A 15,644-nucleotide genomic window follows, 5' to 3' on the forward strand; every position below is an offset into this window, starting at 1 on the left:
ATGATGAGTGAATGCTTGAAAAATGACCAGCATGATGAAGGTGAGTAAAAGTGAATGAATATGAAGAGAGCAAAGATGAAGACGAAAGACAAAAAAAACAAGAGAACAAAAAACAGCAAAGAAAGTCAACGACAGAAGAAAAGAACAAGAACTTGAACATAGGAGAAAAACAGACGACAACAGTTCTTTAGATTTAGAGAGAAACTGCGCTGTGTGGTCGTGTGTCTGTGGGTCTGTCTGTCTGTTCCTGTCTGGTCGTCTGTCTCAGGTATAATGGTGTTGGTTCAGGCAGAGTAGATAATAATGTTATCAGTTTTATTAAGGCTGTGAAAATGTTCATGCTGGTTGTGAACACCAACAATCACTGTAATGAGCAGGTTATTACAGATTACATGTGAATGAAAGAATCAATCAACATCCACATTTTATGTCTCCTACAGGGTCAAGGGATGCCTGGAGGACGTCCATCCAGTAAGTTGAAGTGAACTGAGTGAGAATGTTGTCGTCATATTAACATCTAGAATTCAGTGTTTTGTAGTGGTGGGTACAAACTCACATTTGATTAGATTTTATTTGTGAGCTCACTGCTGGAATTTGAAAGTTTCAAGTTAATATGGATGACAGAATCTGTGAAGTCCACCTTAAAGAAGCTGTGACTTCCTGATTGGTTGTTAAAAACAATTTGATTCGTTTCACATGGATGAAGTCTACACTGACGGTGTTCACTGATTCACTGTTTTCTGTTTTTTCAGGAATGACATGAGAGGATGATGATGATGATGAGGCTGAAATGATCCAGCATGATGAAGGTGAGTACAGGGAAATGATATGAAGAGACAAAGAATGAAGAAAGAACAAAAAGAAACAAAGAGACAAAAACAGCAAAGAAAGTCAACGACAGAAGAAAGAACAAGAACTTGAACATTTAGAGAAAAACAGACGACAACAGTTCTTTAGATTTAGAGAGAAACTGTCTGTCTGTGTGTCTGTCTGTCTGTCTGTCTGTCGTCTCTCATGTATAATGGTGTTGGTTCAGGCAGAGTAGATAATAATTGTATCAGTTTATTAAGGCTGTGAAAATGTTCATGCTGGTTGTGAACACCAACAATCACTGTAATGAGCAGGTTTATTACAGATTACATGTGAATGAAAGAATCAATCAACATCCACATTTTATGTCTCCATACAGGGTCAGAGAGACCTCAGTACTGGCTGCGTGATCTCAGTAAGTTGAAGTGAACTGAGTGAGAAATGTTGTCGTCTATATTAACATCTAGAACTTCAGTGTTTTGTAGGTGGTGGGTACAAACTCACATTTGATTAGATTTTTATTTGTGAGCTCACTGCTGAATTTGAAAGTTTCAAGTTAATACTGGATGACGGAATCTGTGAAGTCCACCTTAAAGAAGCTGTGACTTCCTGACTGGTTGTTAAAACAATTTGATTCTGTTCAACATGGATGAAGTCTGCACTGACTGTGTTCACTGATTCACTGTTTTCTGTTTCCAGTGTGACCATGGCTGGTCTCAGAGCAGTTCAGTGAGGAACTTCAGACTTGGAGGGTTCTGGAGATATGTCTTCTGTTCCCTTTCATCTCATTTGAGCTTTTTTCTCTGCAATAAATTACAAATATCAGAGCAAATATTCAATATTAAGCAAACATGAATATCATTTAACCTGCTCATCATATTAATCAAAATGTTAAAGAATAACTTTAGCGATTAATGTTTTGACGCTTCTTTTTGTTACATGGCCAATAGAAATAGGTGCTTCATGAGTAATTACATCAACTTAAGACATAATTCAGATAAATCCTTAATCATATCTTCTTATGTTTGATCTTTGATTTCTTTTTGTTCGTCATTATAAAAGATGAATAAAGTCTTTCCCAGTTCAATGTGACTGTTATTACATGCTGACAAACTCTTCACACAAACTGATAAAACAGAACAGAGGTTATTTGTAGTAGTAACAGTAGTAGCAGTAGTAGTATCAGTAATATCATATTTTAGAGTGTACATATTTTCAGTATGAGATCCGATGCTGCTGAATTGATCTTTATATTACAATGAGTTCTTCATAAGTGTATAAATACACGTCTTTATTAACACAATATTATGTTTATAACAAATATTGTGTTATTGTCAAGTGTTTTACTTCTTTGCTGTGCTAATTCCACACTTGAAAGGTAATACCAATACTGAACACTAAAACTGGAATTCACTCAATAACCAGGCCTTTGTTCCATCTTTTTATTTTTTCCTTCAGTCTTTGTGGCCCAGATATTTACAACAGGTGTAGGTAGCAGGTGAAAAACCTTAAAAAGACAAACAAAACCATCCATTTACCAATTTGCAAAATTTTTTGTAAAACAGTTACACAAGACTCAAATGATCATCAAAAGCTTAACATTAAATACATGTATATGAAAATAGCTAGCTGACAAATAGATTTTAAGTTAAGGCAGATTTGAACTGAATTGTTTTAATGTAAATGCATCAAAATATAAAATACATTTTTGACCACGGGATGCATAATGAATTAAGCAGGTTACTAAAGCCAATAAACAAACAGCTAGCAAACTAACCAGCAAGTTTTACCACAATTTTAAATATACATATTCACAAACATATCCATTATGAAATTACGTTTTAGCAATGAAATACTTTTAGTTTGTTTTAAACACGTGCTGTTTCAAGTATAAAGATGCACATGTCTTCACTGGCACCCAATAATTCAGCACAGGAATATCTACGCATCGAACCACATCTAAACTGGGCCATTTCAAACGCGAGATCACGCAAGTTGCCACAACATTTAGCAGACCAAACAAAGCCAGTTACAATAACCCTTACCAGCCAACATCTACACACCGCGTGGATCTTTACAAACTTAAGACAAACACAAACATTTTCCCCGCGTCTCAGTGCCCCATCAGCGCACCAGCAGTACCTCGCATTCACAACAAAGAGGAATAAACACGATCTTACCAGCTGTCTGTTCAGGTCTTGATTTTGGTATCAACTTCAGCACAGCTCGACAGGATGCTCGGCAAGAATACACAAGTTTTGTGTTTCGCGCTGCAGCAGTATTTTTGCCGGTTCAGTCCTCGCTCACAACCAGGAAGTGAGTCTTTCCCGCTCTTTTCCGCTTTATCGCACATAGGTGAGTAATCAACACGCTCGTGCTCGCATACCAAGAAGGGGACGTTCCCCGCAACAGTTACTGTGCTATTAACTCTTATACATAACTAATATATTATGTGCACAGTGTTTTATTAAATGAGAAAAGTGAAGTAAAATAAATGAAGTGGTCGCTCTGCAATAAGAGAGCCAACGATGAACATCTAGTTCAAAGAGAAATGATGGGTGATTGCTTACTTTAATCAAATGTTGAATAATTCTCAGCACACAAAAATCAAACGTTCAGAGTCAAAGAGAAAACAACAGGAAGGAACAAACACTTAAAGACTCTTGTGGGTGACAGTGGTACAGCAGGTGGAGTGGGTTGTACATTAATCATGGGGGTTCGATCCCAGGCTGCTCCTGGTCATGTCACTGAACTTGTCAGCTGTTTGCATGGTTGTGTTCCTGTTATTGTGTCCACCCCCTGTATAACCACAGTCACCATATTTCAGTTGATGTTTGATGTAGGAGAAAACTGTTTTGTTCCAATCTCCAAGTCTACCTTCAGACATGATGTTAGACCCAATCTAATAAAAAGACTGCTGTAATGATGTGGCTTACTAAAGACACTGATACATTGTGGGTGGATAGAACAAAGCTGTCAAAATGTGCCTCTACAGCAGGGCTATTGAATTCATTTTGAACTGGGGCCAGTTCATGAATCTGAGGCAAAATAAGGGGCCGGAGAATATGAGTAATCACGGTAGCAAAGAAATGACAACAACATACTGAAGGAGTCAGTAATGCAACATATGTACATAAATCCACACATGGACTACTACTGTACTAACTGTTATCATAAAGACACCAACAATCAGTCTAGGTCAGCCATATCACATATATTTAAGACCTGTATAATCTAATGCAATCCAATACACCAGTGAGTTTATCATTAATTTCACTTGGCGACTTGACAATAAAACATAGTCACTGTAATAAAAACAGACCTTTGATTGGTGATTTGGCTGAGAAATAAAATAATAAACTGATACTACTCTGACTGCAGGTTAATGTTCATACAGTGTTGAGATCCAAACTGTTTGCTGCAGTAACGCAGATTTCATCTTTTGAAAAGTAATGCATAAATAAAAACCTGCAGCTCACCTTAGAACACATGTTGTTTCTGATTGAATGTGAATTCATTCCTTTGGTACTTTTGAACAACATTTCTAACCATAACACCTTTGAAGCAAACATACAGGTGTCATAATCCAATAAAACCGGCTTCAGTTTGTCATTCAGTATCGGCCATGTTGTCCTGTTGCTGAGTTTAAACTGATATTAGAGTTTAACTCTGAAACCATGAAGAACATTCAGAGCCATGATTCTCTTAATGAATGTCAGATGACAAACAATGAATTTAACAAAAACTGAACAGGTTCTGAAACTTGAGAAACATTTTCAGAGAGAAACTTCATCTCCTTCTAAAGTGTTTATCTAACAGTCAAACTGCAGGTCAAAGGTCTGATTTACTGAGTCACTGTGTGCTGCTGTCATGTTCAGGTGGATCAGATTTATACAAGTGGAGCAGAAAAGATCAAGATGTACTGCACGTCAGTATTCATATTAATTTGACATATTCTCATTCTCATTTGTATCATTACTAGTTTACATTATTTCCAACCAATTTCAAAAACCATGTAATCATTTTTCTTGTTTTCATCTTTTTTCCTTTTCACTGAATAACTGTGGTGCTTCATGTTTTATATAACAAATATAAAAATGATAGAACTCGAGCAAAACTAAAAGCAGAGACATATTTATTACAAGTTCTCACATTTTTAAACCCAACTGGACGTCATCTGTCCTTCTGAAGTTCATCAACAAGTCCTCACATCTACACTACAAATCAAGGTTTGAGTCTTTAGAAGGACAAAAACAAATCATAGGACTGACTTCTGACAGACAGCTACAACTACTTGGTCTGATGTTTGCACTGAGCTGACTTAAGTCTAGCCCTGTCCCCTGTTGATGCTTTAATGTCCACTGTCATAATTTGACTTAACTGTGTTGATTTGTTTGTTTTAGAATCTAATATCGTTTTTAATATTCTATGTGTGTCTTACTGAAGCAAAGTGTTCAAAAGTGTTCTATAAATAAAATGTATTATAAATAAACATGAAATTTAAATGTATTCGTCATAGTTTGCAATGTCTGTGTATGTGTTAGGACAACTGAAAGTCGTCATCTCAGGTGAGTTCAGGTACACATATCTCTGTGAAGGTCGTAATGAACAAAGAGGGTGTTTCTTGGCCACGTATGATTATAGTTCAGATCAACGTCATAGTTATACTATCCAAGATTTCTTGTTTCGTCCTGACACACCTTCTGTCTCTTTGCTCTCAGTTATCAAAGTTCTCTCTATGAAGTTGGTACATTCTTTATTGGAGGGAAAATGAAGTAGCAACAATTTCTGGTGAGTAGACTCAAGAAAAATATGAATATATTTCATTTCACAGGACTATTGTACTGACGTTCTTTACAGTGTACACTATATTTCTGCTCAGGCATTTCTCATAATAAAAGATATATTCTTGTATTTCCTGTTCACTACAAACCGATTTAAACAAATTTCTTTTGTGTGTTGACTCTCCAGACTGGTGATCAAATGGACCAGATCAGATGTAACTGCCACGATAACTTCAGTGACTGAAAGGAATCTACTTTATTCTCACTTTAACAAATAAGAAACACGATGGAGGTCAGACGGGTCGGAACAAGAGCACCAACTTCAGGTATGTGCACCATGTTGAATTTGAGAAGGAAATAAATGACACCCCTCGAACACACTACAAGACATCTTATGATATTTTAGGTTATTTCTGTCAGAATTGAGAGGATCAATCAATTCACCCATTTAGATACAATGAACATACAAAAAAGGTTAGTTTAGTAGTAGTTAAGTATAAAAGTCGATAGATAAGAAACTCCATTTGTGTCCAAAGGTCAATGATCAAGATTACAGTGATAAGGATGGTAGTAAATGTATAACTATTATTGATTATCCCTGTTGTACAGTATGTCATACAGTAACGTCTTAGGTTGGGGTATATTTACCAACCTTTTAAAAATGTAAAAAAAAGAAGAAGATTAATGAGAAACACTGTGTCCTGCCTTTGAGAAAAGCACTGAATCTTTTATAACCCTGTTGCCAAACAAAGTTGGACCACATGACAATAAATCTCTTGAATCTTAAATATTGAGAATGGGGTTTGATATCGCCAGGAAGAAATAAGCAAGGCAGACCCTGAAAAATACATTGTCTACTTGACAGCATATGTTGCTCCAAGACCTGTATATATTGTTACCCTCAGATTCAAGTTACCCTTCACCAACAATTAAATTCTGATCAGAATGAGTAACAAGATCTGAGAGGAATTCGCCACACTCTGTAACAGTCCCGGCTCTAACCAATTTGGCCCCCTAGGTAAGATTTAAGGTGGTGCCCCCCTTGCATGGCAGCACTGCCAATTTACATACAAACACACAAGGAACTGAATACAATATATACATTTAATATAAATAGCCTACACACAGTATAAGATTTAACTACTCACAAAATAAAAACTGTAAACAAGAGGTGGAGGCGACAGGAGGATCGCTCGATGTTGCTAAAGTGGAGATAACTGGTGACCGCCCAAGACTGGCAGGGGGAGATTCAGATATCTCAACAGAAACAAAATACTAAAAATGAAAGAAATAATAGTACCAACTCCTTTTAGTATAAGAAAAGTTAAAGTTAATCTTTTTTTTTCTTCCCCCTGGATGGACGGTGCCCTTAGTATTTGCCTGTACTGCCTATGCCACAGGCCGGCACTGAGTTTCTGCCAAAAGGCTTATAGTCCAGTAATATGAACTCAAAGTAGGGCTGCACGATATGGCCTGTAACCAACATCTCGATATTTTTAAGCTATATCGCGATACACGATATATATCTCGATATTTTTGTTGTTGTTGTTTTGTATTGTTTATTTCTAATAAATAATAATGTCATTATTACCTTGATAGCATTGTAATTGCTCAGAATCAATGTAGAACAGTAGATTTACACTTGCTGTATGAGACACACCTCTTTTTATAGCATTTTAACACTTGTCATATTTTTTATGAATTTTTAATATATTTCATAATGTACATATGAGCACTGAAGCAGTGCAGGATCATACTTGGCTTATGAGACACACTTTTTTAAATCAAATTTTAACCATTCTTCATATTTTATAAATAAACCTTTAATAAATTTAACACCCACGTCTTATTTTGAAAACCGGAAGTGTCCACACGCTGCAGTAAGCTAGCGCTGACTTTCCCAGTTTTCTCAAAGTTTTTGCCATAAAGTCGCAATAAGGGCGCACTTGAAAATATTGGAGCAGCTGACGTGACCACGCGAAAACGAGAGACGGCTGGCGTGACCGCAGTTGTTTTTCTTCGCAACCAAGTCGTCCATCTCCATCTTCAATTAACTCGCTCGGGCTCTTCACTTCTCTCCTCACCTGATACAAAAAGTACGCATGCGCGCAGGGGATTTTTCTGGGTGGGCGGGGCAGTGTGCTGCGTGCTGTGAGCAGCACCAGGAGTGAGTGACAGGCGAAACTCCGAGAATTAAATGCCGACGGCTTAAAACATTTACGTGACAAGTACTCGATGGTCGCGATATAGTCATTTCATACATCTCACGTAGAACAAGCCGCGATATATCGAGTATATTCGATATATCGCCCACCCCTAACTCAAAGGTTATTAAACAATAGTCAGACAAAAGAAGATTCTGTGGAAAGACTATTAGATGATCAATTTTTAATGCCATATGAGAGAACAAGATCAAGAGTGTGGTTCAGACAGAGTCGGTTTATTTACACTTTGACAAAAGCCGACTTAATCTAATAAAGAGATAAATGCAATACCAAGACTATCACTATGGTTGTCCACATGAATATGTGACTCTTTGTAACTTATCTCCACTTGCTGATTCTGAATTAATTCTACTAATAATTAATTTGTCTCCTCCACAATTACGATCCCAACAGCAGGCACACTAGGTCCCAGTCCAACTCCTTATCAAAAACCAAATGTAATATTAAAGCTACTTCCACCCATAAATCCTGGATATGCACACAGGCCCATACAGTATGTATAAAGATAACAGCTTCCTTATTACACTTGATACACAATTTCTTTGGGTCCATCTTCTGTCTGAGTTCAGGTGATAGCCGAAGGCGATGCAGTAACTTAAATTGTAATTTGTTTTCTCTATTACATGTGGATATGTTGTTAGCATACTTACATACAGTATACAGTACCTATCTCTGTCCTGTTTGTATAACTGTATTGTTAGCCTTATTGGACTTGTGAAGGGCTTCATAGCCACATCTTACTATACCCTTATTGCCCTGTATATTGTATAGCAGCTGCTCAGTTGGTGACATTTCCAAAATAAATTTACACTAATTGGATTTTGGATAAAGCTTCTGACTTGTAAGAACCTAAAGAAATGTGTTTGTGGCAGCCTATATATCAATCTTAATTGATCAAATGACATCATTCTGTCTCCTTCAAATAAGTCAAATAAAATTGTGATACCAATTAACAACTAAATTACCATCTGCAACCTCTGATTTATTCTGATTCAGGATAATTGGGAAAGTAGCTAGTTGTTGGTTTACCTGAGTTAAATGGTTCGATGTCCAGCCAGAGTCTGGGTTATTCTGTACTCATGCTTTTCTGCATCCAATGACACTGTCATACCTTTAAGATTATTTTGCTGACATAACTGAATAATGTTGAGTAACCTTCTTACATAATTGCACAAATTGCTTCCAGAAATAAACCCTGTCTGGTTATTATTATTGATTGATGGAGGATTTTCTCTAGCCTTACTCTTCCACAATTTTACTATTATAACCAGACTGATTACAGAATGTGAAGGTGTGGATGACTGAATTAATATTTATTTTGTGTCCTCACACAGATGATGTGCAGCCCCTGAAGCGCAGCAGCAGTTATGAACTTCTGCCACCTTTAAGTGAGTCCAACTGAGACAGAGCTGATCTGGTTCATCATAAGATCTGAATTTACAGTGATTCATAAAGAATGATGATTAAACTGAATCATGTTTGTTTAAAGTTCAACACCAAAATAAAATAAATAACTTATGTCACATTTAATGTTCTCCTGATTAAAGAAGTTGTGATTTCTCACAAGGTCTAAATCTAGTTTAGAGCAAATCTCCACCTGATTTAACTTTTCTAATCCTGTGTTTTCTCTTTTCAGTGTCTGAGCTGAGGGTTGTTCTTCTGGGGAACAGCTGGCCTCAGAGGAGTTCAGTGGGGAACTTCATAATGGGACAGACTGTGTTCAACCCTCAGAAAGAACTAGACTACTTTCAGAAAATCAGTGGACCATTGGAGAAGAAAAAAATAGTTCTCATCAACACCCCAGATCTGCTGCATCCAGACATCTCTGAAGACAAACTGACAGAACATGTGAAAACCTGTGAGAGACTCTCTGATCCTGGACCTCATGTGTTCCTGCTGGTTCTACAGCCTGAAGACTTCACTGAGGAACACAAACTGAAGCTCTGCAGAGTCCTTCAACTCTTCAGTGATCAATCATTTGAACATTCACTGATTCTGATATCAACACCCAGAGAGGAGAGTCCAAGATTCATGGAAAAATACATGGAACACCGTCCATTAAAAGACATGATCAGAAAATGTCACTACAGGTTTTTGTGGCAGAAGAATCTTGAACTTCCAGAGCTGTTAACACATTTGGGTCAAATTGTAAAGGAGAACAATGGAGAGCACGTCAGCTGTGATGTGTTTGAGGACGCAACATCGACTTTACCAGGAGATCATCAGAGACCAAAACAACAGGAAACACAGACTTCTATAATGGGTGCTGTTAAATCTGCTGGTAAGTGTAGAAACAATTCTGACTTTGTTCACATGAATCTTCTTTCACTAAATTAGAACATGACGTGGCAAACTAATGATGTCATCTTTTTACAGGAATCAGTGGACGACGCTCAGAGAAAAACCCTTTGACTGACAGTAAGTACATTTATCACACTGATCATAGATTTGCAGATAGACTTTGGTGGCATCTTTTCTTCAGGATTTCACTTCACTAATGAAAAATATTACAATAAAACAGAAACATTTTTCAGCTTCAATCATTCCACATTTTAGTATCTTCTGTTATATTCATATTTAGCTACTTTGCATCAACAAAATAAAGTCATCTGGAGATGACTGCAGAGATTTCGGGTGATGTCATTTAATATTTTTCTTTGTTGTATCATAGCATCTGGATTCAGGATTGTGCTGCTGGGAAAAAGTGAAGACAAACAGTCAAAACTTGGTAACTTCATCATCAAGGACCAGACTTCTCATTATCTTCCCTTTAAATCTTCTCCAACCAGAAAATGTGTGGTCACCTGTGGAGAGTGGAGAGGAAAACCATTAACAGTAGTGAAAACTCCAAACATCTTCAGTCTCTCTGTGGAGGCATTAAGAGAAGAGCTGAAGAAGTGTGTGAGTCTTTGTCTTCCTGGACCAAATGTTCTTCTGCTGTTAGTGAAACCTTCTGATTTCACTGCAGAGATCAGACAAACACTGAAGTTCATCCTGAGTTTGTTTGGTCAAGATGCTTTAAAACACTCGATGGTCATCATGACACACAAGGAGAACAAAATAAGTTTCACTGTGACTCAGCTCCTTACAGACTGTGGAGGAAGACAGTACAGCATGTCTGAAGATGACCACAGATCATTAATGCAGAAGATTGAGAACATTGTGTGTGAAAACAAAGGAACCTTCCTCACCTTTACTGAAGACACCACAAGACCAAAGTCTGAAGACATGAAACCAGCTTTAAACCTGGTTCTGTGTGGGAGGAGAGGAGCAGGGAAGACTCCAGCAGCCAAGGCCATTTTAGGTCAGACAGAGTTTCCTTCAGTCTCCAACTCATCAGAGTGTGTTAAACATCAGGGAGAGGTGTGTGGACGTTGGGTTTCCCTGGTGGAGCTGCCTGCCTTGTATGGAAAACCTCAGGAGGCAGTGATGGAGGAATCACTCAGGTGTATCTCCCTCTGTGATCCTGAGGGGGTCCATGCCTTCATCCTGGTCCTACCTGTGGGTCCCCTCACTGATGAAGACAAGGGCGAGTTAGAGACCATCCAGAACACATTCAGCTCTCGAGTCGATGACTTCACCATGATTCTGTTCACTGTGGAGTCAGATCCTGCAGCTCCAGCTGTTGTTAACTTTGTACAAGAAAACAAGGACATCCAGGAGCTCCGTCACAGCTGTGGAGGAAGATATGTTGTTCTGAACATCAAGGACAAGCAGCAGATCCCAGAGCTTTTGGACATGGTGGAAAAAAACAGTCAAACTAAGAATGAACCATCCTGCTACACGACAGAAACATTCACACATGCACAGATGGATAAAGTCATACAACTGGAGAGGCTGATGAAGAAAAACAAGATCTCTTGTAAGTACTTTGAATTTAAATGTTTTTTAAACCATGTCAGACATCACAGTTTCTCGACTGTAGCAGCTGTGAATATTTAAAGTAACTCCTGGTCTTTATATTTTACAGGTGATGATGAACAGAGGTCAGAGTGTCTCAGGATTGTGCTGTTCGGGAAGACTGGCTGTGGAAAGAGCTCTTCGGGAAACACCATTCTTAGAAGAAAAGAGTTTAAAGCTGATTTAAGCCAAACATCAGTCACCAAACTTTGTCGGAAAGCACAGAGTGAAGTGGACGGTCGTCCAGTCGTTGTGGTTGACACTCCTGGTCTGTTTGACACAACTTTGTCTCGTGAAGAGGTTCATGAGGAGATGGTGAAATGCATCAGTCTTCTGGCTCCAGGACCACATGTCTTCCTGTTGGTGTTACAGATCGGCAGATTTACACCAGAGGAGAAGGAAACACTGAAACTCATCAAGAAGAGCTTTGGGAAGAATTCTGAAAAGTTCACCATCATTCTTTTAACTGGAGGAGATAAACTAAAACATGAAGGGATATCTGTTGAAGAATACATTGAAGGGAAATGTGATGACTCTTTCAAAAAGCTGATCTCTGACTGTGGAGGAAGATACCATGTGTTTAGTAACTATGATAAACAAAACCACAAACAAGTCAGTGAGCTGATAACAAAGATTGACACCATGGTGAAGGAAAATGGAGGCAGCTGCTACACTAATGACATGCTGCAAGAGGCCGAAGCAGCAATAAAGAAAGAAATGGAGAGGATCCTGAAAGAGAAGGAAGAAGAGATGAAGAGAGAGATGGAAGAACTGCAAAGAAAACATGATAAAGAAATGGTGGAAATGAAAAGAAGAATGGAAGAACAGAGAAGAGAAACTGAAATAGAGAGAAAACTGAGAGAAAAACAACTTAAAGAAATGAAAGAAAACATCGAGAAAGAACGCGAGGAGAGAAAGAAAGAACAGGAAAAAAGAGAAGAAGAAGACAGGAAGAGAAAACAACAGGAAGAAATTCAACAACAGGAGTGGAAACAGAAAGAAAAAGCTTTGGAGGAAAAAATAAAATTAGAATCAGAATCAAAAGAAACTATTGACAGAAAACTGGTGGAGAGCAGAGAAGAGATGAGAAAAGAACGAGAGAACTGGGAGAAAAAACAAAAAGAATGGTGGGATGAACGAAAACAAGAAGATGAAAAGAGACGACAGGAAGAACAAAGACTTAGAAAGCTTGAAGAAGAATACAAACAGGAAAGAGAAAACTATGAAAAGAAAAGACAAGAAGAGGAACGAAGAAGAAGAGAAGAAGAGCAAAAAGAGAGAAAAGACATAGAGGAGAAGTATCAGAAAGAAATGGAGAATCTGAAGACGACACATGAAGAAGAAGCCAGAAAGAAAGCTGAAGAGTTCAATGAATTTAAAGAGGAACAGAAGAAGGAATTTGAAGATCAAAGGAAGAAACATGATAAACAATACGACATCTTAAAGGCTCTTTCAGCACACAAAGAAGAACAATTAAAGAAGAAACATCATGGTGAAATTTGTCATTTAGTGAAATGTTTGACCAAAATGAACCAAAATCAAGTGAAAAAAATCAATGACTTACTGAAAAGCCAAAAAGAAGAAATGAAGAAAGAGGAAAATGAGGAGGAAAAGAAGAAGCTGCAAGAAAAACATGAAAAAGAAATAAATGACTTGATAGAAGAATTTCTGAATGAAGAGGAAACATCAAGGTCCTGTTCCATTTCATGAGATTAGTTTCATGTCAACGTCACAACGACAGACCAGTTTAAGATGTTTCCCTTTAAATGAGTGAAACTTTAAAGAAGGAAAGATTTCATAGTAATATGTTACAGTGTGCAACAATGTAATGAATTATGGGACACAGAAAATACTTCAGGTCTCAGCAGCTTATATAATGTTAAACCACAGGTAACCATAGCAACAGTACTCATGCTTCAGCCTTTGTTAGCAGGTAACTGAAGCTGAAGTGCAGAATACAAGATTTTCTCAATTTTTATTGTGTTGATATTGGACGTGCACAAAGCACACAGCTGATCTCAGACGAGGTTTTACTGATTTACTTCAGTATAATTTCTAACAGATAATCGATTGGATATACATGAAAATCAGTGTCGTAACTTGGGGATATAAAATAACAATAATTAAAACAAAATCTAAACTGAGAGTTTTAAATTGCAAATTCAACAAAGTCGAACAAAAAGTAAATGCAGTGTTTTGTTCATGTGGACGAGTCAGAAAAAGTCAGTTAACTGACCCTAACCCTAAGTTAAAGGTGGACTGAACATTAGAGACATAATGAAAGTAGGCTTTATGAACAGTTTATTGTAATAGACTGTACAGGTGTACTTATTAAAGTGGACACACATTAATGTTCAGGACAGTGTTGATCAGAGTCTCCTGTTCATGTGTAACAATAGTTCTGTCTGTGCAAAGAGGGAACAACTACTTCTACAATGACTGCAGCACAACCTGTTGGCACACACTGCCATCTAGTGGATTTAATGTGCAAAAGTTGTTTTCTGTGGACTAAAGTTAGATTTATTTAGAGTATTGTATCATGTCTGATAAAACTGTAAATGACTGTGCAGCGTTTCAGTGTCTGATAAAGCTTCAAACTCATGGATCTGTCACTGAAACTGAATTTCCTGGATGGTATTTTTTATTCTCAATCTGTTTGTATTGAACTCTCTCCATCACTGAAGGACTCTAACATGTAATATTATATAACAATGTCTAATCTACATTTAACACAGGAGACTTTATAAATCTGTTTTTATTCTTCTTGTGATGTAAAGTGTAAGTTTGGACTTGTTGTCTGCTTTAAAGTGTCAGCTGTAAAGATGAGTGAATCCGTTTGAACACACAGAAAGTTAGTAAAGGAAAACTACAGCAGCTCTGTTTGCTTCTTTCAAATCATCTTTGTGAAGAGGAAGACTCAGACAGAGTTAGAGGAAACATTTGAACTCATGTTGGAACATCCAGATATCACAGGACATCTGACAGAGGAAACATGCAGCCTGAGAAACAGATCAGTGTTTAGAGTCAGCATTTAACAATATTTAGAGTATCTATCTAACATTATCTGCTGTACCTCCCGAACAGTATCTTACAATGTATCTAATATTACAATATCTATCTAATATTATCTATCTAACACACAACATTTTCTGTGTAACAGTATCCAACATTTTCTAACCAACATTATTTATCTAACAATATCTAAGATTATCTGTCTAACAGTGTCTAACATTATCCTATTGAACAGTATCTTACAAGATATATCTAACAGTTTTCTATGTGTGACAGTATCTAACAGCATCATTCTAAAAGTATCTATCATTATCTATATATTAATGTAACAGTATCTAACATTTCTATACAACATTATTTTATCTAACATATCTAACATTATCTGCAGTACCTATATATCGAACAGTATCTTACAATATATACATAATGGTATCTAACAATATCTATCAGACATTACTTATCTTAAATTTTTTTATCTAGCAATATCTCTCTGTCAGTATCTAACATTATCTGTCTAACAGTACTCACCATCTAACAGTATGTGTCTCACATTATCAGTGTCTCTCTGTATCTATAGTTAAGGTCACATTTGAACCTAAATGTAATGTTGATCTTACCTTTATATGAATTTCCTGATGACGTGCAGTGTATCCGTTCATTTCTTTGGGTCCAGCATTTTTAAAGATCAGATATAATAAGTCTTTATTGAACATCCAAAGGGAAAAAGCAGCTGAGATGAAACGGATCACTGGATGTTCTTGTTACTGGAAAGCACAGCACCGCTTCAACCAATTTGTTTGTGTGGTTAAGATAGAGACTGAAAGAGAGACAATGGACCCAATGTTTCTATATTATGTTATTTAAAACTTACCTGCTCATATCTATATATCTATCGTCTATCTAATACTTCTAT

General features: G+C 37.1%; 1 protein-coding gene and 1 long non-coding RNA gene across 4 annotated transcripts; both read left to right on the forward strand.

Moving 5' to 3' along the window:
• Positions 1–477: 477 nt before the first annotated feature.
• Positions 478–10,619, forward strand: LOC109142197 (uncharacterized). 3 transcript variants are annotated; one of them, XR_003462236.1, is made up of 7 exons: positions 764–809; positions 1,190–1,225; positions 1,510–5,601; positions 5,782–5,920; positions 9,154–9,207; positions 9,456–10,237; positions 10,491–10,619. It is a non-coding gene; the product is annotated as an uncharacterized LOC109142197 (long non-coding RNA). The 3 variants fall into 3 exon arrangements; XR_003462237.1 differs by lacking the exons at positions 764–809; positions 1,190–1,225 and adding an exon at positions 478–490; XR_003462235.1 differs by lacking the exon at positions 764–809 and having other exon boundaries at positions 820–1,225.
• A 12-nt stretch (positions 10,620–10,631) lies between these two features.
• LOC104932310 (GTPase IMAP family member 8) lies at positions 10,632–15,312 on the forward strand. The gene is made up of 3 exons (XM_027278389.1): positions 10,632–11,681; positions 11,790–12,540; positions 15,309–15,312. Exons 1-3 carry the CDS (start codon positions 10,850–10,852, stop codon positions 15,310–15,312), a joined length of 1,587 nt encoding a protein of 528 aa, XP_027134190.1. The 5' UTR covers positions 10,632–10,849.
• The last annotated feature ends 332 nt before the right edge of the window (positions 15,313–15,644 follow it).

This window comes from Larimichthys crocea, chromosome III, assembly GCF_000972845.2.
Source record: "Larimichthys crocea isolate SSNF chromosome III, L_crocea_2.0, whole genome shotgun sequence".
NCBI lineage: Eukaryota > Metazoa > Chordata > Actinopteri > Sciaenidae > Larimichthys > Larimichthys crocea.